The 26,279-nt window shown below is 41.3% G+C and overlaps 1 protein-coding gene across 6 annotated transcripts in view; it reads left to right on the top strand.

Moving 5' to 3' along the window:
* The window catches only part of RBFOX1 (RNA binding fox-1 homolog 1), a 397,999-nt gene that overhangs the window by 274,850 nt on the left and 96,870 nt on the right, over nucleotides 1–26,279 (top strand). For all 6 annotated transcript variants that reach the window (XM_052636094.1, XM_052636096.1, XM_052636093.1 and 3 more), the window contains exons 5-7: nucleotides 576–668; nucleotides 2,417–2,477; nucleotides 13,089–13,142. In XM_052636094.1, coding sequence (XP_052492054.1) covers nucleotides 576–668; nucleotides 2,417–2,477; nucleotides 13,089–13,142 — 208 coding nt within the window. The remainder of the gene's footprint in view (nucleotides 1–575; nucleotides 669–2,416; nucleotides 2,478–13,088; nucleotides 13,143–26,279) is intronic.

The following is a 26,279-nucleotide window of genomic DNA, read 5'->3' as shown; positions in this document are numbered from 1 at the left end:
TTTAGGCTTCTAATTTTTATTTTTTGAGACATAAAGGCTGTAGACTTGACAAATTTGAATAACCCTAAAACTGCATGGAGAAGAGATGGTCTTAAAACCACACGGCATGACTCTGTAGGCAACGTTAGAAGACTCTGGCATTCATTGTTGAATTTTGTGCACACGTTTTCTTTTCTTTTCTTCTTAATTTGCATGTCAAGAAAGTGGTTCCCTTTTTTTTTCTCCCTCGTTATTTCATTTTCTTCTCTGTGGAGACACTGTACATTTATTTTGATCTCATTTTCTTTCCGTTAGATTTCTTTTCTTCTGTAGTGACATTTAGAAAGGTATTTTGGGTATCATTCTTTGAATTCTTCAGGGGTGACAGCTAACGGGTGACAGAAAACAAAAATCTCGTTCACATTTGTCGCTTACTTATTGCACATTTTAGTACTCTTATAATTTCTCTAATTTGCATGTTACAGAACGGAAGCCAGGACAAGAAATAGAAATTAAAGCGAGAGAACGTTCCGCAGTGGTCGTTGACTGAAAATAATAATCTGCATGTTGTTTTCCCTTCTCCCTCCTGCATGTAGGGATTTGGTTTCGTAACTTTCGAAAATAGTGGCGATGCGGACAGGGCGAGGGAGAAATTACACGGCACCGTGGTAGAGGGCCGTAAAATCGAGGTGCATGTCCAAAATATTTTCCTTTTCATCTTTTTGATAAGTGTCTGCTTCACGCTCATTTGTTGTTTCAGATGCATCATTGTGTCTTGTATGTGACCCTATTCCCTTCTCATTGTTTATATATATATATATTTATATATAAAAAGGAAAACTGGCCTTACTTTTTTTTTTAAATTTTCCTTTATTATGTTACTCTTATTACTGCTGAAAGGTGGATGGCAAAAGTGAGACAAAAGAAAGGTTAATCTGAAGGTTTTTTTTTTTTTAATTCTTATTTTATTTTTCATGTCTTATAACCAATGGGTGCAGTAGATTCCAAGCAGTGGAGAGAGTGTTGCAAAACAAATTATAGAGTAGTTTTCTGTTTTTCTTTTCTTTTTCTTTTCCTTTCTTTTTCTTTCCACTGCAGGGCTGATGAGGGATCCACAGTGGTGTGCAAATTAAACCAAATTGTGAAATGAATAGCATTTAAGAGAACAGTTGTTGGGGGAAAAAAAAATGAGAGGTCTTTGTCATGAAACCTTTCATTTTTTTTTTTCTTTTTAAGAAGCCAGTTTCAATCTTTGTATTCTTTTGCTAACAACATGAATAACCAAACAGGATTTCCTGTTCAATATCTGGCCTTTCTTCATGGAAAAAAAAAAAAAAAAAAACGCTGAAATTCCTATACTCAGAATCTACTCTTTCTACCACTGGCTCTCCCTCAAAATGACCATAGGGTCGTATTTGTTAAAACTTAAAAAAAAGAAAATACCAGTTAAAAATGCTTTAGTCTTTGGAGTAAGATGTTGCATATTTTGCCTTTCATTTCCCCCCACCCTCGACGATAATCCTTAGGCCCCTCACCAAACTCTCAGTAACCATGGTAACTGTATACAAACCCATGCTGGCGATGGTGGTGAATGGTAAGTGGTGAAATCCATCTGCCGTTTCACGTATTTAGTGCTGATATATCTCTATACATATATATACCACGTGAATTTTTTTGACTTGTTGTATTAAGTTTTCTTGATGCTCTATTTTTTTGGATATTGGTACGCCTGTAACTGAGTGTACGTTCTAAGCTGGCCTGGGAGGCACTGACTGGATTGAGATATGACCAGTGCACATCTTACTCAGATTGTTAACTCCATATTGTGTTAAACAATGCACCCTCTCTTTTATCCTTTTGTTAGCTGTGACTTTAAAGCTTGAATGATTTTGTTAATTCTTGCGATGTAAAAGGCTCTTGTTCCAAGTGTTGAATGCTAGATGTTGCTTCCCTGACGGTTCTTCCCCCTTAAAGTGTTGCATACGGCTAAAACTTGTTTGTCCTTTTTTTGACATTTATGTTCCCTTGTACCTTGTCTCTCCCCTCTTCTCCTCCACTGCATGTTCCTTCATATGAACCTTATTTTATGTTTAAAAAAATATTTATTGTTTCTGTGTTACCATGGAGTACACGCATGCTTTTCAATCTTCAATTATGCAGTTCCTTTTAATTTGCTTTTACTGTCTCCTTATTAAACTTTTAAATGATATGACATTGCTTTATTGAAATGATTTGTTAAGTTAAAACGGCTATGAAGTAAATGTAATTATAAAAATGTATGATTTTGTTATGCACCTACTGCCTTTTATAGATTAAAATGCATTTTAGTTTTTGTTTTTTGTTTTTTAATAAGTAACCACAGTCATAATGCATGCAACTAATTGAACTGTGGACTGGCCCTGGAATATGTGCTGATTTGAGTTTTCTATGTACATAGGTAAATAATGCCACAGCACGTGTAATGACAAATAAAAAGACTGTCAACCCTTATACAAATGGTAAGTAGAGTTTGGCCTCTTACAAGAAAATGTCTCCACCTCAGAATCTATGAAGGAATTTAACTGGGGAATATGTGTCAACAAACCATATTTGCCTCAGCATGGCTCCTGTGTCTTTGCTGCTGACCTGCTACAGTGGACCACTTGAATCAGTAAGATAAATTTCATGACAAAAGCAAATTTAGTTTTCAAGTGGAGAGTGAATGTTCTTCTTTCATTCCCTGGAATAACTCCCATGTGGGGTGAGGTGCAAAGGAATTGTTTGAGAATTACATGGGTGGTTTAATTTATTGTAATTAGAATGAGTTGATGGAGAATGAACATTTTGCTTGTTTCTCCCTTAATCGTCACCTCCTCGCTGATCACTAATCATTCCTGGAAGTGGGACTACAGCATTTGGTTCTGGCTTTGAATCTTCTCTGGAGCTATTAGACTTCTGAAGTATCCCTCATGATGACTTCCACACTGAGAACAGAATGTATGAGTATGTTACACACTTCTCTCTGGGTTACCAAGTGGCATTTGGGGCAAGGGAGGATGTTTGCTGTGTATTGCAGACCCCTTCAGGCCAATGCATTTCTGCCCTTGCTCAAGAGGAAAACATCTCAAAACACCTCATAATAAGGACTTAAAAAATATGAAAAATTATTAAAATATTCACACATTTCGATGTTTTAATCCTCAGAAGAAATGTCTCTTAAGATATATGGTTGGGGAGGGCAGGAGAAAATGTCATATGCTAATCACATGCTTAATTGTACCAAAGTTAGAAAGAATGTAATATAATAAGTTAAAGTTAGAGTTTCTTGGGATACAGTGCTCATTATGAGTAGGATGAAGACTACAAAGGGGCTCGTAATGAATGAAAAGTTCTGAAATAAAAGAAATTATATGTAAATAGCATGATTTAAATTAAGGTAGGCATTACCCCCAAAATGTTTATGGTTGAGTTGCATTGTGAGAATGGAAGGTGTTTTTCCTCTGTTTTATGGATTTTTAAAAAAAAACAATTTCATTACAATCTTAAGGAAAAATTTATGGAATTTTTTATTTTAACATTTTAATTACACATGAAACATGAAAATACAGACATTTAGAAAATGAAAAGAGAAAGAGGGAGAGAGAAAGGAAGGGAGGAAGGGAGGAAGACAAGGCTGAAATATATTTTGAATGACGCCACTGCCATGTTGGTTTCCCACCTATCCCCTCGGAAGGTGCCACTATTACGGATTATTGTCTATATTTTATTTTATACTTTCTTGTGTACATGTGTAATAAGCATATAATACGGTGGCATGTGTATGATTTTTATATAAATGGTGTCATGGTATAGACATCATTTCTGATTGACTTTTATAAATCAATATGGAGTTCTTTCAATGTAAATACATACAGACTACATTCATTCCTTCTAGTGGTTACATAATATTCCATACAAAGGGTTTATTCCCACCTTACATACTGATTGACCTTTTTTTTTCTGTTGTAAACAATACTACTGTCATTTGGTAGTGTTGGTTTTGTTTTTCTTCTTTATTAATTAATTTGCTTGTTCTGATATTTTAAAGGTGCACTGTTAAACAAAAATATCCCCTCAATGAGATAGTACCCTAAGGTGAAAGACTGGAAGAATTACTTATTCTGCTAACCCATTTTTTCAGCTTTCAACCACCCAAGACAAATCCTGAAATGGTATAGAAAAATTCTGCAACAGGCTTTGAATGCCCAGTGCTGAAATGAAGCAAACCTCTGATTTAGCATGTCATGGAGTCTTTCTACTTGGGTAAAAACGATAGCTCTGTAGCTTGCCAGAGTTAGTACATGATGGCACCAATCTGACTGTGGGGCATTTTCTTTAATTATGAAGTAGCAATTGTGTGTGTGTGTGTGTGTGTGTGCACCACACATGCCTAGGCATAGGTGTTCATGTATGCTGCTGATGTGAGAAAATAAGGCAAAGGAAGCCAAATATTCCTTAAGCCATATATAAAGATATTTATTTTAAAGAGAAGGTTACTGATCAATGTCATCCCCAGTGGCTGAAAACTGGACCTGTGGTCCTTGGAGACACAGTTCAAGCCACAATGAATAGTCAACATTTCTGGAATACTGACTGTATGGCATTATGTTAAACATTTTAAATGCAGTGGGTCCACATAGTGTCTTAGAAAGATGACATAGTTATTCCTGTGGTAAAGATGTAAAATGTGAGGCTAGTGGAGATGAAGTAATTAATGACATCTGTTCCTTTTATTATGACATAACAAAATCCTGTGACCATGCTGGGTATTAAGAATGCATCACTTTCATCTGTCATTTTGCAGGACTGCACTCAGGCAACTGGCTACAAGAACATAAAGATTATTCAGTGTGCAGCCCCAAACTCCTGCCACCTTGGCAAGTGCATGTTTGCTCAGTCAGGCCCGACTCTTTGCCTCCTCATGAACTGTAGCCCCCCCAGGCTCCTCTGTCCAGGGAATTCTCCAAGCAAGAATACTGGGGTAGGTTGCCATTTCCTACTCCAGGGGATCTTCCCAACCCAGAGATCATACCCACATCTCCTTTGTCTCCAGCATTGGCAGGTGAATTCTTTACCACTGTGCCACTTGGGAAGCCCATGTGTTGGCATAAATATCTCGTATCCCATTACGGGGGACCCTGCATTCTTAGTTTCTGGAAATAAATCGCGTGGGTCTCTCACCTGTATACCTGAAAGGGGACACTCAGGGGATTATCCTGTTACATAGACTGTGTATGTTACCTAACTGGGGAAGGATAGTCACAGTAGAATTGACTTTAAAAAAAAGAAAAAGAAAATTCTAACTGTATAAAGACAGTTGGTTTCGTAGAGGAGATCATGAAGAATTTTACTATTCAAGTAAAGGATTCTCAAGACTTTATCAGTCCTTAGTTCATGAGTGCCATCACTACAACTAAAGTTTCCCATAAAATGCAATACAACATTCTGGAAACATAGATCCTTGGCCCTCTTAGATCCTTGGACTTCCCTGGTGGCTCAGACAGTAAAAGCATCTGCCTACAAGGCGAGAGACCCAGGTTCGATCCCTGGGTTGGGAAGATCCCCTGGAGAAGGAAATGGCAGCCCACTCCAGTATTCTTGCCTGGAAAATCCCATGGACAGAGGAGCCTGGCAGGCTGCAGTCCATGGGGTCGCAAAGAGTCGGACACGACTGAGCGACTTCACTTTCACTTTTCACTTTCACTTAGATCCTTAACAAGCATGACTGTGTTAATAGAAAATTTTATCACAACACAAAAAAAGAAAGAAACAGAAAGTGGTAGCTGTGTGAGATGATGGATATGTTGGTTAGCTTGATTATGGCAAAGATTTTACAATGTGTATGTATAGCAAATCCACAATGCTACATTTTCAATGTAGACACCAATTATACCTCAGTAAAGTTGGAGGAAAAAATAGAAAAGTGAGGATCAATGAAGCCACATGGAAATGAGAAAATTAAGTGATTTGGGGGATTCATTCATTAGCTACCTCATTCATCCTCACAAACCATCAAACTCAGGCTTCAGCAAAATTATGGATTTACTCAAGTCATCGAATTTTGAGGTCATCTTCAAATGGAAAAGAATCTAACTATCAGTGCCATCATCACATTTCATGCATTCCTTTTGGATATCAGTGAATCATCCAACAAAGTGTTAAGCAGCTGCAAAATTTCCAGTGATGAGTAAGACAGGATCCTAAACATGGTAAGACACATAGCTAGGACTCTCTGCTCTAGAGGGGCACAGTTAATAATGCTGCGGAGGAGGCGGATTCCCTTTCCCAGGACCTTTGAGCTTGCCTCTAAAAGACTGTGGAATGACATAGAAGAGGCTGGAAAACCCTCCCAATCTGAAAGCTCCATTAAGAGAGAGTTGAGTGGGCTACTTCCATATTGCTGGGTTTTCCTGAGGTCATCAAGCCTCAGAGAAGAGTTAGGGTTTACTGTGCTCATTGGAGATCAAATATTTGCTTTGTAAAATAAGTGGAGAACCATAATCCCAGGAATGTCTTCAGTGCTGGAGAAGCATGCGTGTCGGATGTAGCTCTTTTATTTTCTCAGCGTTCACAAGAAGGGTGAAGACTGAACAAAAAGACCCGAAACTATATAGAGGTGTATTTTATATCACCTCTGTTTTTTAGGGACTGTTGACCTGCAGCGGGGCTGTTGAAACGTTCTGCATAAGAGCTTTCTCAAGTGGGACCTGTAGATATAATGGGACCTACTATATAGGATGTTTGTGGTTATTACGGGAGATGAAGCTTCCTTGGTGGCTCAGTGGTAAAGAATGCACCTGTCTCCATAGGAGGCGGAAAGAGATTCGGGTTCAGTCCTTGGGGTGGGGAAGATCCCCTGAAGGAGGAAATGGCAACCCACTCCAGTGTTCTTGCCTGGAAAATTCAATGGACAGAGGAGATGGGCAGGCTACAGTCCATGGGGTCACAAAGAGTCAGACACAACTGAGTGATGGAGCACGCACAAATGCTCACAAGTGCGTGCGCACATACACACACAGGAGATGAAATACTCAACACAGTGGCAGGCACAAAGTGCCCTAAAAATGTAATATCATGATAATCTCAGTAATAAATAGCCATCTTGTTCCATTTCTTGCTATGATAGTAAGCAGATAGATATACTAGTTTAAGGATCAAATATTCGGATGCCAACAGAGGCTGGCCAGGTAAAATAAACAGAGAAGGTCTGAGAAATTTGCAGCCTTTTTGACTCTCTTTCATTTTCATACTGAGCAAAGCAAAACAGTTCTCTTCTAGGAGGAAAAAACCAGAGAAGGCAATGGCAACCCACTCCAGTGTTCTTGCCTGGAGAATCCCAGGGACGACGGAGCCTGGTGGGCTGCCGTCTATGAGGTCGCACAGAGTTGGACATGACTGAAGCAACTTAGCAGCAGCAGCAGCAGAAGGAAAAAATAGCGCAGGGTAACCATAAAAGATGGCTGATTTTTGGCCCCCAAGCCAAGCATGTAACAGGGAACAAACTGGGGGCTTAAGTGAGAGTTGTCCCTGGTCACCCCAGCAAATTGGTCTGTAGGGAATTCCTAAAGGTGCCATTTCTGCTCATATTTGAAGAGAAGCAGAAATCTTGTATCATAGATGAAATTTAAATGTTGACAATAAACATGTATTTCAAAAAAAGAAAAAGTTACTGAGTGAACCGGATGCAATGTGCAAATGACTTTTCATTTTGGGCATTGCCTTCTGCAGCGTTTCAAATACCAGATTCCTGGCATCTGCAGTACATGTCTTTAGAAAGCCTCGGGACAGTTTTGGAAACCCCTGTCGGGCATTTAAGGGTGCTTTCTTGAATGTGTTTTCCTTGAAATTCAACTCAGCAAAGCCCTGGAGAAGACATGTGTTGATTTGTTTGTGTGCACATTCAGACCTGTCTTTTAACACCCGATACAGTCATAGCCGAAGAATTGATGCTTTTGAACTGTGGTGTGGGAGAAGACTCTTGAGAGTCCCTTGGACTTCAAGGAGATCCAACCAGTCCATTCTAAAGGAGATCAGCCCTGGGATTTCTTTGTAAGGAATGATGCTAAAGCTGAAACTCCAGTACTTTGGCCACCTCATGCGAAGAGTTGACTCATTGGAAAAGACTCTGATGCTGGGAGGGATTGGGGGCAGGAGGAGGAGGGGACGATAGAGGATAAGATGGCTGGATGGCATCACTGACTCAATGGACGTGAGTCTGAGTGAACTCCAGGAGTTGGTGATGGACAGGGAGGCCTGGTGTGCTGCTATTCATGGGGTCGCAAAGAGTCAGACACGACTGAGCGACTGAACTGAACTGAACTGAACAGCCATAGTTAACACTAAGGACCTCAGCCAGTGTTTTCTACAGAAGGCTGGCAGATGACTTTTAAGAAGCTGAATTTAAGGAGGGGAGCACTGATTTGGAGGCAGCTCCTTGAAGCCGGGCCGCAGAGGGGTCCCTCTAAACAGCTCTTGCGTCTGATGTGGAGTGAGACCCCCGTGTGGCTGGTGTCTGCTCCATTGCCTTCTTGTATGGGGCTCTGGGGGGCTGGGGGCCATGCGCTTTTATCAGCAATTCTAGTTTGCTGTAAGCCTCATTGTTCGGTTTAATGTCCTTGATCAAAATCTCTGAATTCGCGAGGCCTGGGGACAGACACAAACTGCCTTAGAAAGTAAAACTGGGATCATTTTGTCCATCTTCCTGACAGTGCAGGCTCCTGTCTCCAGCAGGGTGATCCCAAGGGTCCCTTCCAGGTACTAGAAGGAGTGGAAGGGACTAGGAGACCATTTGCATGTGATTTGCATTCATTTACATAAGCCTGCAAGAGCCCTGTTAAGTCTGAGCAGAGGTGATTTTCAAGAGCTGGATTCTTATTGCCTTTCCCTTGAAGATAGTCACCCTAATGGTGGCCCCCCCCCCCCCCCCCTTTTTTGTAGATGTGTATAAGGAAGCAGGTCATCAATGGTTGGAAGGAGAGCATAGCCAAAAAGGAATGAGTCCATTAGAAAAAAGCTCTTTATTCTTTCAGTTTCTTTAGAGCAAAACTAAGTAAATATTTATGGAGCCAAACACACAGTTTTATATGTTGGGAATTCACCTCAGACAGCAGTCAGTCCCGCTCGCTTTACCATCAATTTTCATGAGGGAGGGTGGTTATAGAAACAATGAAGAGCAAGCGAAGAAAGAAAAAAGAGAAATCTAGGTGGTGTTAACTGCTTTGCAGAAAACAAAGCTGGGAATTGCATCAGGGAACACCCTGAAGAGTGGAGAAGCGAGAGACATTAGGCAGCCTGCCCTGGAGAAGATGTTGTTGTTGAATTGCTCAGTTGAGTCTGCCTCTTTGCAACCCATGGACTGCAGCATGCCAGGCTTCCCTGCCCTTCGTTGTCTTCCAGAGTTTGCACAAACTCATCCATTGAGTTGGTGATGCCGTCCAATCATTTCATCCTCTGTCACACCCTTCTCCTTTTGCCTTCAGTTTTTCCCAGCATCAGGGTCTTCTCCAATGAGTCAGCTCTTCGCATCAAGTAGCTAAAGTATTGGAGATTCAGCTACAGCATCAGTCCTTCCAATGAATATCCAGGCTTGATTTCCTTTAGGATTGACTGGTTTGATCTTACAGTCCAAGGGACTCTCAAGAGTTCTCTAGCACCACATTTCAAAGGCATCATTTCTTCGGTGCTCAGCCTTCTTTATGGTCCAACTCTCACGTATGTACATGACTGCTGGAAAAACCATAGCTTTGACTAGACGGAACTTTTTTTGGCAAAGGGATGCCTTTGCTTTTTTATGCAGTCTGGGTTTGTCATAGCTGGTAAACTTTGAGTACTGGGCAGATTTGTCCAAGCAGAGCAAGCAGTGGGTACAATTCAGAATGCTCTAGATTGATCCAGAAGGATCTTTAGTTCTTTTGAAAAGATTTAAAAGGCCAGTATCACCATAGATTGGAGGGAGAGGAACAGTGGTACCAAATAAATGGACTTGGGTTAGATTGTGTGGACTTGTTTGTTGCCATATACTTAAGAAGTAGAAATGTCTAGGCTGGCATGACGGCATTGGTAAGAGAGGGATGTAGAGAGAGAAGAAGTACCTGTTCAAAGTCTAACCTATAGGATTTTTTAATGGATGGTACAGGATATGTGAGGATTAAGGGAGTATCAAGGCATTAGTGACCGAGAATTTTGTTTCGAGGAACAAAGCGGATGGAGATGCCATTTGCTGAAGGGGGATATCTTGGTGAGAAATCCACTTCAGAGGGAGGAGGGAAATGAGAAGTTAGGTTTCCATGCCTGAGATGTGGTTCAGAAATGCCTTTGTTTCTCCTCCAGTGGGTGTATAGTAGGCTTGTATAAGAGACAGGACCAGTGATGGGGAGAAGGGAAAACCCTCTTCTGATGTTCCCAGGGCCCCCTGCGCAGTCTCGTTGGATTTCGCTGCTCACAGATCCTAGCTGGCTTCTTGTAGAGACCTAACCATTTGTCTCTCTCGATTAATGCTTGTGACTGTGAGATGGCACGGATTTCCTGAGGAGGGAGAGTATTGTTTTGTTTCTTTTATGTTTACATTGATTGAAAGTTCTCTGTAGGGAGACTTAGTAAACCGGTAGACCATTGGTAGATAGATAACGCCATGAAGGGGCGTGCCAAGAAGACATCAGCTTTGATAAGAGCTGATAGGTTGATTGATCAAGCAAAGACAGATAATAGAAATGATACACTTGATGGGTGAGTGGATGGACAGACAGATAGATGATAGACGCATTCCATCAGCATCCGGCATGAATGAAATTGCATCTCGCCCTTCATCTCCTGTTGCTGACGATCCTTCAGTTCTACCATCTCCCACCTCCTTTCCCTTCTCTTCTTGCCTGTTCCTTTGATGCCAGCCCCTGGATGCCAGCCGTTATACTACTGTCCTTTTCAAGGTACTGTTACAAGGTATAAGATTAAAAACGTCTTCTTTATTTTTTTTTTTTTTTTAATATTATTTGTGTGCACAGTATTATAAACCTGTATAGCCAGTTGTGTCAGTTGGGTACCTAAGCTAACTTTGTTGGACTTACGAACAAACTGGACTTACGCACATGCTCTCAGAATGGAACTTGTTCATTTGTAGGGTACTTACTCTATCTGTCTTCCTCAGTGGCTACAGTCCGTGGGGTCACAAAGAGTCAGACATGATTGAACACACACACACACACGCATGCTTCCTTAGTGGCTCAGTAGGTTGTGGCTACCTCTCGGCTGTTCTTATAGGTGCATCACTTGTACCAGGCAATGGGATGGCACACCTTTCCCTTCCAGAAAAAGCCCCAAGAGTACTTGTCAGAAATACCTTCTCTCATATCACAACTCTCACCATTGCTTTTTCTCAGGAGCGTTTAGTAAAGGACCTCTGGTGTTTAACCTTCAGCCCAAGGACACAGGGTTTCCCATACCTGTCCTTCTCTGTCTTTCAGCAGTTCTATAATAGATGCTTTCACACACACACACACACACACACACACACACACACACACACACACACACAGAGAATACCAGAAGGAACAGGAATTAATCACCAAACCCTGAAGTATGATCATTTTTTGAGCTGGTGGTTTAATCACCAAGTTGTGTCTTGAGAACCCATGGACTGTAGCCTGCCAGGCTCCTCTGTCCATGGTATTTCCCTGGCAAGAACACTGGAGCGGGCTGCCATTCCCTTCTCCAGGGGGTATTCCCAACCCAGGGCCTGACCCTGTGCCACCTGCATTGCAGGCGGATTCTTTAGCACTGAGCCACCAGGGAAGCCCATAGTTTGTTCCCTAAATAGTGTGCAATGGGTATGTAGTGCAGATAGCTTCCTGATTTGCAGATAATCTTGTTTGCTGTTTGCTGAAGTAGAAGTTTCTAAAGGGCCAGGATTTATTTTACAGAAAATGTACCATGCAGAACATTTTGAAAATTACAAAATTCTGTTAATCCTATATACAGGTTATTTGAATGTTCTCTTAGATATCATGCATTGACTAAGAATTTGTATGGTTCTTGACTGATTTGAAATGTATTCTACACAATCTGTAGTGAATAAATGTCATTTTATTTGGGTTTTAGAAAGCACTTTGAAATTCTATAGGGTCTCTGGGTCACAATTAGGAATGACAATTGTTAGAATATAGACACTTGCTCCTTGGAAGAAAAGTTATGACCAACCTAGACAGCATATTAAAAAGTAGAGACATTACTTTGCCAATAAAGGTCCGTCTAGTCAAAGCTTTGGTTTTTCCGGTGGTCACGTATGGATATGAGAGTTGGACTGTGAAGAAAGCTGAACATGGAAGAATTGATGCTTTTGAATTGTGGTGTTGGAGAAGACTCTTGAGAGTCCCTTGGACTGCAAGGAGATCCAACCAGTCCATCCTAAAGGCAATCAGTCCTGAATATTCACTGGAAGGACTGATGCTGAAGCTGAAACTCCAATCCTTTGGCCACCTGATGCAAAGAGCTAACTCATTAAAAAAAGACCCTGATGCTGGGAAAGATTGAAGGCAGGAGGGGAAGGGGACGACAGAGGATGAGATGGTTGAATGGCATCACTGACTCAATGGACGTGAGTTTGAGTAAACTCTGGGGGGTTGACAATGGACAGGGAGGCCTGGCGTGCTGCAGTGCATGGGGTCACAAAGAGTCAGACATGACTGAGCTGAACTGAACTGAACTGAACTGAACATGAACTGAACTGAACTGAACTGAAGAATGTTTCTAAAAGAATTCCGTTTTATGTGAGCTTCCAAAATTTTGCAAATTTAATACAAAGAGATGTGATGGATTATCTAGCAGCAATACATGAAAGAAGAACAGAATATTTCAGTTATTATAGAGGCTCTATAAAATATGGATATGGGGCAGAATCAATTACCATATCCTTTTCAAAAGGTTCATCTGTAGCTGGTCAGTAGTTTCCATGCTATTAACGTGTGTAGGCAGAAAATCAAAAAAGGCCATAAATCCATAAAAAAAAAAATACGCCAACCCATTTGTCTTGTGGTTAACTTGCAATGATATGAGTTGTTGAATCAAATGTGATAACATTTTTGTGTATTTGTTTTAAGGCTGGAAATTGAATCCAGTTGTGGGTGCAGTATACAGTCCTGAGTTCTATGCAGGTAAAGAGTTCCTCTTTGCATGATGTTTTCTTTGTCTTTTCTAAATGTGCTTTGCCTGCCCATAAAGACTGGGTTTCATCAAATAATCTGAACCAATAAATTCCTATCCTCCCAAGTTCTGAATGATTTTTTTTAAGGCAAAACCAAAAGTGTTCAAAACATCTTAAAAAAAATAAAGGGGAATCATGTAAGTTACATTATGATATAAGCATGGGGCCACAGCCCCTTGTGATGTTTCACATAGATTTTGCCTCAAAAAAAGCATTGAGATTTTGTTCAAGAGCCTTTGAACAAATGGACGGCTGTTTATGCAGGTTTCCTTTCAAAGTGCCTGAATGTGTTTTTTAGCCATACCTTTCGATTTGGAGTTGCATTTTTTTCCCCTTGGCAAAGCAGAGAATTGGATTAATTATTCCAATCATGTGGCAGTGAGTTGGAATTGTGAAGAGAAGTATTTAGAAAACTAGGAAAGTTAAGTTCTCCTTCTTTCTCCATTAATCAGTGTTCCATAGTGGTTCCCTTTCTCTCTGCTTTGCCTTCAAGGGCCTATATCTTTCTCCTCATCCCTTCCTTGCCACCCACCAACTACCACTCAAATCCTCTGTCCCAGAAAACTTGGTCATCAAATTTGGGGAGAGAGTAACCTGGAAGCAACAGCAGCTGAGACTGGTTTTTTTTCTTTTTTTTTTTGCTTGGCTTTGCCTGTTAACTTCTATCAGTTATTTTTCCTGCTCATGAGCAAAGCTGCATTGAACATCTGGGATGTTCAACCTAATCAACCTTAGTAGATTTGCCATGTAGAGGTTGAGAAGAAGTCTTGCTTCAATGTGGCCCTTGTTTTTTAATAAGGAGAGATCAATGACCCATTGGTCTATATCCACTCTTTTGTAATCTCTTGATGGTAAGCCACTCCCCTTGCTTTCTCTCTTCTGCGATGCTCTACATCAGTCATTTTCCTGAAAGTCAACACTGACCTTAGTGGATGACAAAGGAGTATAGGAAACTTCAATAGCTGCTCTAGCACAAAAACCAACTTGACTGTAAAAGATGATAAATCTGGAAAGGCCCAACCTGATAGCTGAGTTCCAGATTTTAGACAGTGTTTGGAGTTGCTCTTCATGTGTGAATTTTATTACAAGCCTGGGATACATCAAGGAATTCTAATAGTGAAATAGTTGTGCTGACTTTTATGGGAGGGAGGGAGAGGGACCTAGCTTTGAGACTTCCCAAGAGGACACATAGCAGAGGAACATGGGTGTTACCCTCAGGCACCCTAGGATGGAATCCTGGTTTCTCTGCTTACCAGATGTGTGACTCTAGGCAAGTTGCTTAACCTCTCTGTGCCTCAGCATCTTCATCTGTTCCGTGGGAGATGGTGGTAGTAACAGACTCACAAGTATTTATAAGAATTACATGGGTTGATATATGAAGAGTATTGGTGCATAACCAGCACCATATAAATGTTGGGGAAATACAGATAAATCAGTTAATGCCCCACCTCTCTGGCATAAGGGGAACGTTAACGGAGAGCTGATTCTGCTGAATTCTGGGTGACCCACTAGACTAAAAGATTCTCTTCTCAGTGTGAGAGAGGCCTAGTGCTTCGGGGCTTAGGGTATCCAAGCCAGGGGGCACAGACATTTCTGGGGTTGTTCAAAGCTCCAAAGAAATGAAATCTCCTGAAAGGGCAAGGAGGAAGTTGGAAAGCAGCTTCTGTGTATTTGCAGGTGGTGCCCGGTGAGATGGAGTTGCTAGAATAGAAAGGTGGCAGATTTTCTCTGTGTGTGTGCCAATGTATATGTCTTCTCCCCCAAAATAATGAGATCAAGAACAGGAAGCTTGACACTGTCCTAGGAGGTAGAGTATGAATGTGTGAATTGAATCAGAGAGAAGAAAGTGCATTTTTTCAGCCCCATGCAATATAATTTCTGTTCACCTTTGGCTCATGCAATTTGGCTCATGCTTTCCTGGTTAGGAAAACACCAAATATCTCCCTTACAAGTGATTTCAAACCTCTTTGCATGTATGTGAGTGTCTAAGAGGTTGTTAATTCAGAAGAAACCATCCAGAATGACTTACACATATAAGAATAAATGAATCTGTATAACTCTTAGAGCGTTAGAGCAACCATTGAAATGAGCCCTGGGCCCAGCCTCAAAAGTCAGGTCATTGGACTCCAGGGAAAGAATCAGTTATTATAAGGGTTACTATTGACTGAGCATTTTTTGGTCAGGCACTGTTTTAAGCACTTTACCTACATTAATGTATTTGAATCTTCACAGCAGTTTCCCAAATGTGGAAACTAAAGTCCAAAGGGTTTGCATCACGGAATTAAGATTTCACAGCTGGTAAGAAGCCGGCTAGAATTGAAGTTAAGAGCCTGTGTTCTTTGCAACCAGCTTATTCTGCTTTCTTTTTTATGAATGTTACAAGTCATCATTCTTACTGAGCATGCCTTCTGACAGTAGATCACATTACTACTCTGTCCAAATAAGTCAAATTAAAGAGAAAAATGAAATGATCGTTTTGGATTATTCCAACCACCATGCATGCTGCTTGTGATCAGTTGCTCAGCTGTGTCCAGCTGTTTGCAACCCCATGGACTGTAGCCTGCCAGGCTCTTCTGTCCATGGAATTCTCCAGGCAACAATACTGGAGTGGGTTGCCATTTCCTCCTCCAGGGAATCCACCATCATATTTAGATGTATTAACTGGTTGTGTCAGGGGAAGTTTTCAGGAGCCTGGACAACTGGGTAATTATTTCTATGGGCTGCTCCAGTAAACTTGAATCTAAAAAAAAAGTGGGGTAGGGGAGGACAGATAAGTAAATGTTCCTTGAGAAATCTGAACATTTGTGTTTGGTGTGGCCGGTATCTGGGCCATCCTTCATAACCAGAGGCTGTCTCTTTTTGCCTGTATGTTTGTCTGTGTAGGTAGACTGTGCGTGTGTGCATGCACAGGTGTTCAGTCATGTCTGACTATTTGTGACCCCGTGGACTGTAGCCCGCCAGGCTCCTCTGTCCATGGGATTCTCCAGGCAAGAATACTGGAGTGGGTTGCCAGAGTTCATGATATTCAGAAATCTGGGAAAATGTTGCTGCAAACTCAACACTCCAGAACAATTCTTTTGAAATACTTGAAGACCCATAAACCCTGAGAATCCTGCTAGCTTCCATTTGAAATTTCAGGCACCTGTGTGTGTGGAATGCATATATGCAAAACAGAGCTGTGGAACGTATTCATTTCCACAACCAGGTATAATGCCTTATGTTATCCGTTTAAATACCCATGACTAAGAATCTAGGGGGCATTCGAAATTTCCCCAACTATAAAAATAGTCAGGATTTATCTCGGAATTTTGAATGTGCCCCAGAGCTGAAATGAAGACCATGTCATTGATTTGCTGTGGGTATTTCACAGGTCAGCACTGTATCTACCTGAGATAGAGAACCAGCCTTATTTTATTAGTCATTTCTATATATAAGATGTTTGCATTAATGACAAAGATCACCATATCCCCATAGTATAATCATTGATTTTCTGAAGCTTATACAGAATTAACAACCCAGCCTCCAATTGTCTCCCAGAATGGGGCAGGAAAAGTCCACATATTTTGTAAATTAAAATCAATATTTTCAATTTCTCCTTAAGGTAATTTTCCTAATTTAGTGGACTTTTCCCTAACATTTATTTTCTCTTTAATTATAAAATGGCAGGTTATTGATTTTCGTCTATACCCTCTTGACGCCCTGAGTGCATTCTTATTGCTAATGCAGGGTGGGGGTGGGGAGAACAGTCACACCTCTTAATGAGGATCTTTAATTACTAGCTGAGCAGTATTAATTTGCTTTGATAAATTATGACACACACTCTCCCTCGCACACACGTTCCAGGGGAACCATTTAGAAACCTGTTATGAAAGGTCTCTCACTGGGGGTGGTTTTTCTGAACTCTCATCAAGTTATGCCTGTAAGGACTCTTTTAAATGCTTATCCAGTACCAGTCTCCAGAAGCAGATATACCTAAATCAGCATATTCTATGAACGTATATAAATCTCCTCCAAAGACAAGTGGGTGTTTTTCTATAAAACTAAGCAGCAGCATTGATGATTTTTTTTCTAAGCCTAATGATCTTCAGACTCCTTGAGGCGTATTCTCATGACAAATGATTGATAAGTCAATAGGAAAAAAAAAAAAAAGCCCAGGTGAGTTTCAAAGACTCCAGTCAGCTTCTATGAGCATCCCATTTTAGAGTCAAAATAAAATTGAAGGTACTAAATAGAAGTAGAATGTCTGCAAATATCTGTTGCCAGTGTGCTCATGCTAAGTCATTTCAGTCATGTCTGACTGTATGAAACCCTAGGGATGTAGCCCCCAGGCTCCTCTGTCCATGGGATTCTCCAGGCAAGAATACTGGAGTGGGTTGTCATTCCCTCCTCCAGGGGATCTACCGGACTCAGGGATCAAACCTGAGTCTCACAAATTGACAGGTAGGGTCTTTACCATTAGCACCACCTGAGAAGCCCATTGCCAATAGCATTTCTCAAGTTACTTAGTGTAATTAGAAATAAGATTTTTAAGAGGAGAACTCAACAGGGATCTCAACACTGAGGGAAAGACCTCGACACTTTCCCTGTCATTGTGACAAAAGATTTTTTTTAAATTATATCCTTAAGGGATAATCATGATATCAAGCCAACAAAACTGTTGATGGAAAGTACTTTTAATCTTCACACATAAGTGAAACAAAATAAAAATAAATAACAGAAGGCTATACACAGTTGTCGACACAGTGCTGACAAATGGCAAATTCATCCATTTCTTAGTTGCTGGTAAGATGGCTACAGAGCTCACACACACTGTTTATCATATCTGCCAACTCATTTCTGTGATTAAATATTCCATCAGTGGGGCTATAAGGCAGCAGAGCTTAACAAGATTCATAAGATGCACCACTTGAACATGCATAACTCACTTCCGTGGATGGGGAGCACCCCGCCTGCAGAGGAAAATTGGAACGGAGTTAAATTACTCCACAAGTCGTGATCAGTGGAGAAAGGAAAAGATCTTCCAATGCATTGCAGGTCTAAGATAGGGTTAGGTTTTGATGACTGGAAACACATAAAATCAAAAGGAGAGAGATACAGAGCCAATTAACTTGGAGACCTTGAAGATGATGAACAATAGTCTGAGTGACACTGTTATCATGAGTGGATTTGGCAGTGGGGAGAGGGAAAAGAAAGGAGGTCCTGAGCAGATCTTCCTTCTGAAAATAAATATTTCTGGTTTGGGGGCGGGGTGTGAAACAAAATGTCACGTACTCCAAGAAGGGCATACGTTGGCTGAAAAGTCACATTTGAAAAGTGGCCAGGTCTTAAAACTAGGTTATCCTGGGGTTATAGGGAGGATCAGATACAATAATGAGTATAAGAGAACTTCGCAGACTCTAAGGTAAGATAGAAATATAAGAGATTAGTGTGATCGCTGAAGTCGCCTGGATTGATTGTGTCCACGTCAGCACAAACCTGGCCACGGGCCACATGACTTGATACCAGGCTAGGTGATGGGAAAGAGGATTGGGATCTCAATATAAAGGCTAAAAATGAAGAGGATGGATGAGCACTGTGAGATTGCACATCTTGAAAGGGCAGCTGTATTTGACCTTGGATTACCTGAACCAAGGTATTGGTTTTCTGTGAGCTCTTGGCCATTGTGAACCATGATTCATCTAAGAATTGGGTCAGAAGAAGCTTAGATGTAGGTCTCCCTGCCAGCTGCCCCTTTACCCCCACTTGACTTTGTTGAGTCCATTACAACTAATAGAATGACCTTTAGCCACACTTTTGGATGGACTTCTTTCCAATTCCTTTCCTGAAATTTGGATACAGTAGCTTCTGACAAAAGTAAGATTTGTCCAGAATCTGGGTTAGCCTGACATTTGTTGCTGTTGAAAAATTTAGTCACAGTCCTAGACTTTGGGTTGGGCTTGGGATAATCTACCAAAAGACTGGGTACCAAGCATGCCCCATTTTGGGTAATGGTCTTAGCATCCTGAAAGAGTATGTGCTTAGTTGCTCAGTTATGTCCGACTCTTTGTGATCTTGTGTACATTAGCCTGCCAGGCTCCTCTGTCCGTGGGATTCTCCAGGCAAGAATCCTGGAGTGGGGTGCCATTCCCTTCTCCAGGGGATCTTCCTGATCCAGGGATTGAACTCACATCTCCTGCGTTGGCAGGCGGATTCTTTACCGCTGAGCCACCAGGGATGCCCCCTCTATGGCTCTACACTTCCTTGGAGCCACCCAGAGGACCAGCCCTGCCTGGCCTCAGAACCACGGCGGTGAGGAGCTGCTCCTCATGCAGAGAGTGACCTTTGGCTCGGTGATATTTTGTATAATTTACACATCTGCCAGATTCCAGTGCAGTGCACTCCAGTGAACTGGAACAGAAGAGTCCAGATTGAAGTCCCCAAGCAAAGGATTTTCAGCCTGGAAATGTTCCACTTCAAAGAGTTTATCTTGTACATCTGTTTACCTTTGCCTCCCCTTTCAGCTGCAATTCACTATGCTTCTCCCCTCTCCACCCTGCATCTGTCTTGTCAGATTTCATCCCAGCCCAGCCCACATTTGGCCTTAATTTTTATCTGCGTCCTTCCCTGTCCCACAGAGGGACTGCAGCTCAGCTTTGATGGAGCCCTGTGGGCGTTTTTGATCTTCAAATAGGATTAGAACTTGCTTATGTGGTGCAAACGGCATTTCCTAAATAAACGTGTCCCCATTCTATTGCATGGAAAGGCCATCAAGGCGAGCTCCCCCCAAAGCGAGGAGTGACGAGATGGTCCTTGTAGGAGATGCCCCACCTTTAGCCCATGGGAGGAAGATGAGGTTCAGGTATGTGGCTCTGGATAAATTTCACAGGGGAAGTTCTAGGCTGCCCTGATCAATATACTCAGCAATTTGAAACATCAGCAACATAAGCCAACTTTGGGCACTTCCTCTGTGCCAAATTCTGTCTCTCCTCCCATTCTTATATAAATGTTATAGCCTTGTCTTCATTATAGAAACTATGAAACCAAGGTTTCACGGAGAGTTTCTCTCATTCATTTAAATCACAGAACTAGTATGTGAAGAATCTGTATATCCTATGAGCGTAACCCTTTTCAGGGCTTCCCTGGTGGCTCAGACAATTAAGAATTTGCCTACGATTTAGGAGACTTAGGTTTGATCCCTAGGTCGGGAAGATCCCCTGCAGAAATAAATACAAAGCTTATTCCCTGGGGAGGCGTTGTATTTCTGTTTAGCATTGCACTTGGTAGCAATTACACAATACTGCACAAACCCATGAGGTCAGCTGGCTGTCACTCAGTTACATGATGTCCATCAAGGGAGGGCCACAGAGAGAGGCTGTGAATAAATTCACACATACCACTGGCTTCCCTTAACTCATCCTTTATATCAGAGTAACAGCATCAAGGACCTAGGAAACACCAAGCACTGTGGTGGGCCCTGGGGTAGCAGTGATTCCCTCCAGAATTTGGCAGAGCAATATTCAAACTCAGGTATAATAAATAACGGGCTTCCCAGTGGCTCAGTGGTAAAGAATCTGCCTGCAATACAGGAGACACAAGAGACATGGGTTCGATCCCTCGGTCAGGAAGATCCCCTGGAGGAGGGCATGGCAACCCACTCCAATATTCTTGCCTGGAGAATCCCATGGACAGAGGAAGCTGGCAGGCTACAGTCCATAGGGTTGCAAAGAGTCAGGCATGACTGAAGCGACTGAGCATGCGTGCACACACATAATAAATAATGGTACCTCCTGGAAGACTGGAAAATAGCCAGGCTCTCTGCCTTAAAAGGGGTGCCATAAATTAGTTGTGAAAGGATAAGTAAGAGTTTGCCAGGAAAGAAGGCAGAGAGAAAGGCATTTTAGGGCTGAGTAAGAAGGAATTTGGTAGTATACAAAGGAGTTTCTCAACCTTTATCTTCAGAATCCATTGAGAAAATTCTAAAAAGAAACAAAAATAATACAAGCACTTGATGTTCATTTGAGATGGGAATTACTGGGGCAAAATCAGGTTTCTCCAAAGGCTGCAAAGGATTGGCTAAGATCAGAGAGGACCTTCTAGAGAAAAGTTGCCAAAGACTTAATAATACCGTAATCTGCATTCTGGTTTATCTTCTGAGGGTTGACAGAGGCTTCCCTGATGGCTTAGACAGTAAAGAATCTGCCTGCAATGCAGGAGACCTGTGTTCGATCCCTGGGTCAGGAAGATTCCCTGGAGGAGAGCATGGCAACCCACTCCAGTCTTCTTGCCTGGAGAATCCCTTGAACAGAGGAGCCTGGCGGGCTACAGTCCATGGACTCACGAAGAGTCAGACACAGCTGAGTGACTAACACACACACAGACACACACTCCTATTGAAAGCTCTGATGAAAAAAAAGAAGAACACTTAGTGATGAGTTAGTACCCGGATCTATATTCAAAACAAATAGGAGTCTAATCGTGAGGAATATATGTGGATTAACCCTGAAAGATTGAAAGATGTAAGAACACATTGGTGACTGGTCACCAGTCCCAGAAACTGGCTTCTTGACAGACCCCAGGATAGTAAAATGGTGTTCAATAACCAAAGCTGTTACATTGATAGAATGTCTCCTAGCTTTAATCTAAAAACTTTTCTTAGGAAAGAAAGCAAATTACCAGAGATTTTAAAAAATGAGATGGATTCATTTTTCTCTTTAAGTTTTAGCTTGAGCTGCCGTTCTGTCATAAACCATTTTGTTTCTAAGACTTTTTTTGTTTTGCTTTCCGCTTTTAGTGTTCCCTTCAAAATTTATGGTTCGCTGTTATTAGCCCAGGCAATAAAGTTGTTGTGTAAATAGAGACAAATTGGCCAAATATTGTTTAATATACTTTATGTTAATTATATGTATATACTTACTCTCTAAGCATAAAATGAAGTTGTCCCTTTTTCTTTTTAAAAAATGTAGTGTTGAAGAATCAACACATAAATGGCAAAACCCTACTTAGACTAACTGCATTGATGACAGTTAATGCAATTCCAGAACTTCTATGGAACTGTTACAACCCATTACAGTCAAAATATTGGTTTATGAAAAATTAATAAAGCCAATGGAAAATGGAATCCAGCATCTGCATTAGCTATTAACACCAAAAGAATCAGCCAGAATTAATTATGCTGCACGATACATCCTAATGAGTTTTTCATTAAGCTGTATACCATTATGGAAACTAAACAAGGATTATTCAAAGAATAATGCCAATGGCTGTTATTTTTTTTGAGACAGATTAAATTAGTTAATGGGTTATACATTTAAATCTGATGCAAAGGTTAATCGATATACACTCATAATTGTATTAAACTCAGTATCATTTGAAAAACAAGAACACCCCAATATCACTGATACTTCCTCTAAAAGAAAAATATGAGTTTATTTGTGTATTTCTAGTGTTTGTTTGATATATTGATACATGCGGTATTGTGAAGACTGAAACCCACTATATTACTTCTCTGTCATTTTCAAAACCAATTTTCACCAGGTGAAATAGTGTGCTTGTTGTCAGCCTGTGTGTGTGTGTGTGTGTCTGTGTGTGTGTGTGTGTGTGTGTGTGTGTGTGTGTAGTGTGAGAGGCATGTTTATATACCTTATTCCTCTTTGAGGGGGGCTTCCCAGGTGGTGCTAGTGGTAAAGGGGGGGCATAGATGTGGGTACAATCCCTGGGTCAGGAAGATCCCCTGGAGGAAGGCATGGCAACCCACTCCAGAATTCTTTCCTGGGAAATCCCATGGACAGAGTAGCCTGGTGGGCTACAGTCCTTTGGGTCACAAAGAGTCAGATACAACTGAGCAACTTAGCCTGCATGTGCTCTTTGAGAGATTCAAAATTGAAGTATTTTTTATTCTCACCAAAAGAAAGAGGTCAGGATTTAAACCTAATCTGGGATAAGAAGGAATTTCAAGATGAATCTCTACAACCATCCCATGAGTACACCCAATTCCTCCTAAAATCCAGTCCTGTAATAGGAAGTCAAGTATAAGAAGGGGGCACGAGGGAGAGCTTTTGGGTGTTTTGGACTCTTATAGCATCATAGAATACGGACTTCCCTGGTGGCTCAGAGGTTAAAGCGTCTGCCTGCAATGCAGGAGACCTGGGTTTGATCCCTGGGTCAGGAAGATCCCCTGGAGAAGGAAATGGCAACCCACTCCAGTACTCTTGCCTGGAAAATCCCATGGACAGAGAAGCCTGGTAGACTAGAGGTTCTTACCACAGAAGATGAGAGGCAGAGAGGGAGAAAACCCATCTAACTCCTTTGCAGACTCTTGTAAACACCACTGTTTCCAGCCAAAGCACAATTTGTCATTTGTGTTTAACCCCGAGCCGAGATTGCACTCTAAAATATCCTCAGGAGCAGAGACAGCACACTGAAATATCTTCAGGAGGAGGCTGTGAGATAGGTAAATGAAATGTGCAAATTGAAAGAGATACCAAGTGTTTTGCAGTTACTTCCCAGTCTTAAGATGTTTTCTATTAATTCTGTTACATTTAGCATTATGTTGTTGGTCAATCAAAACAGTATGTTTTTGTTGTTTAATCGCTAAGTCATGTCAGATTCCTTGCGACCCCATGGACTGTAGCCCACCAGGCTCCACTGTCCCTGGGATTTTCCAGGCAAGGATTCTGGAGTGGGTTGCCATTTCCTTCTCCAGAGGATCTTCTCAACAAAGGGATGGAACCCATGTCTCTTGCACTGGCAGGCAGATTCTTTACCCTTGAGCCACCAGGGAAGCCCCCAATCAAAATAGAATAGTAGTTACCAATTTGCTACTACTTTGTTAAACAAGCAAAACCAAGAGAACAAAATAGGTCACCAATGGATCATATTTTGAGATTCCAAATAGTAGTAATTACTATTTCCATTATTATTACTGAGATCACTTACTGATTAGCTACTATTTGCCAAACCCTTTCGTGTGATAATTTTAATCCTTACGACAGTACTCAATGAAATTGATAGTTTGTCCCTGTTTGGCAGATATGAAAACTGGAGGCTCAAGGTTATTAAATGATGAGGTCCAAAAAAACTGAGCAAAGCTAGAGAACAAAACTAAGCCTGAAAGTTTCCGAAAACTATGCTTTGCCAGCTACTCTATCTGAGCTTAAGGGTTCCCTGTTTCTCCTCTGTTTCCTTCCTCCATGTCTTGTTTCTATTTTGCAAGCGGGATTTTTTCTTATCTACAGGAGATACAACCTCCCCACAGACTTCCTTGGTTGGATTTAAAACCCTACCGCAGATTCTTCAAGTTGATCAGGAGCTTCTAGATGTTAATAACATCTTTAGCCTGGAAGAGTCAGAGGTTTTCAGCCAGAAGATGACTGCAGAATCTTTAGACATAATTTTGTTGAAATGGGTTTGGTGAATATTTATCAGGCCTTGCCTGGGAAATTGCATGGACAGAGGAGCCTGGTGGGCTACAGCCCATAGGGTTGCAAAGAGTCAGACACAATGAATTGAGTTACACACACACACATGCATGGATTATTTATCATTCCAAGGTTAGAGAGGATGTGTTATCAACTCTAAACCAAGTATCACTGTTGATAAGTTTCATGAGAGAGTCTGAGCTTCGGAGTCATGCCGGGCTGGCTCAGATTTCGATTTTGTCTGATGTTTTTCTGCCTCTCAGCCTTAGTTTCCTTGTGGATTTAATAAGAAAAAAGTTCCAGTGCTTGTAGAACATACTTGGACCAGGAGCAGAAACACAGTGTCATCTTATCAGTCTTATTAATATCAGCTGTATTTAAGATTGTTTATATAGTTCTTGGATTTCCCAGGTGACACGGTGATAAAGAACCTGCCTTCCTATGCAGGAGACTGGGATTCGATCCCTGAGTTAGGAAGATCCCCTGTAGGAAGAAATGGCAACCCACTCCAGTATTCTTGTCTGGAGAATCCCATACACAGAGGAGCCTGGTGGGCTACAGTCCATGGGGTTGCAGAGAATTAAACAGGAATGAGCAGCTGAGCACACACATACACCCTATAGTCTCTTCGTTATCATGTTACTGTTGCTGGTGATCCTGGAATCCCCTGAGAGCTTGTAGAAATGTAGACTCTCAGGCCCCACCCCATGGGGTCTCAGAGGGTGGGACATGATGGAGCAACTAACACTTCCACTTTCTTTCATACCTACTCAATCAGAAAGTTCATTTAAAAACTGTTCTGGCCCAGCCCATTGATTCAGTGCATATTAGCATTTGAGAAGCAAGGCTCTAAGATGGCCCTATCTATATACTGATGCCTATGACCCAGAAGGCCAAATGCCTTAGGCAATAAAACTTATTTTCATCATTTTTCTTTTATTTGAATTGTTATCTTTCCACAAATGCCTTGTGGGACCATATTTCTCCTTGTTCCATTCAAACAACAATGAATTATAAAGAAATTTGGGTGAAGTCAAACTCTTTGGGGGATATTCCTTTTTAACAAAACAAAGAACATTAAAAAATTTTGGCAAATATTGATAAAATGATACCTTCTGAAATTTTTAGTGCCCACTTCCTGGGAAGGGGCTAAGGCTGTCCTGAAAGACAATTATTTGTAGTATTGTTCCAAATAGAAAGTAGACCTTAGAACAAGGGTCCCTAAACATGTTCTGTAAAGGTCCTGCCAGGCTCCTCTGTTCATGGAATTCTCCAGGCAAGAATAGTAGTGTAGGTAGCCATTCCCTTCTGCAGGGGATCTTCCTGACCCAGGGGTCAAACCTGGGTCTCCTGCATTACAGGCAGATTCTTTACCATCTGAGCCACCAGGGAAGTCCTACAGGGGTCCAGGCAGCAAATGTTTTAGTCTTTGTGGACTACATGTTCTCTGCTACAGTTACTTAGCTCTGTCATTGTAGCATAAAGCAGCCATAAATAAGATGCAAGTGAATGAGTATAGTCGTGTTCCAATAAAACTTTATTAATACTTAAATTTGAATTTTATATAATTTTCACCTATCACCAAATATTATTCTTCTACTGATTTTTTTTCCCCCTCAGTCATATAAAAATGTAATCATTCTTAGCTCATGGCCATACAAAAAGGTGGTGGGCCAGATTTGGCTAAAAAT

This window comes from Budorcas taxicolor, chromosome 2, assembly GCF_023091745.1.
Source record: "Budorcas taxicolor isolate Tak-1 chromosome 2, Takin1.1, whole genome shotgun sequence".
Taxonomy (NCBI): domain Eukaryota; kingdom Metazoa; phylum Chordata; class Mammalia; order Artiodactyla; family Bovidae; genus Budorcas; species Budorcas taxicolor.
This window is presented reverse-complemented; position numbering and strand designations above follow the sequence as displayed.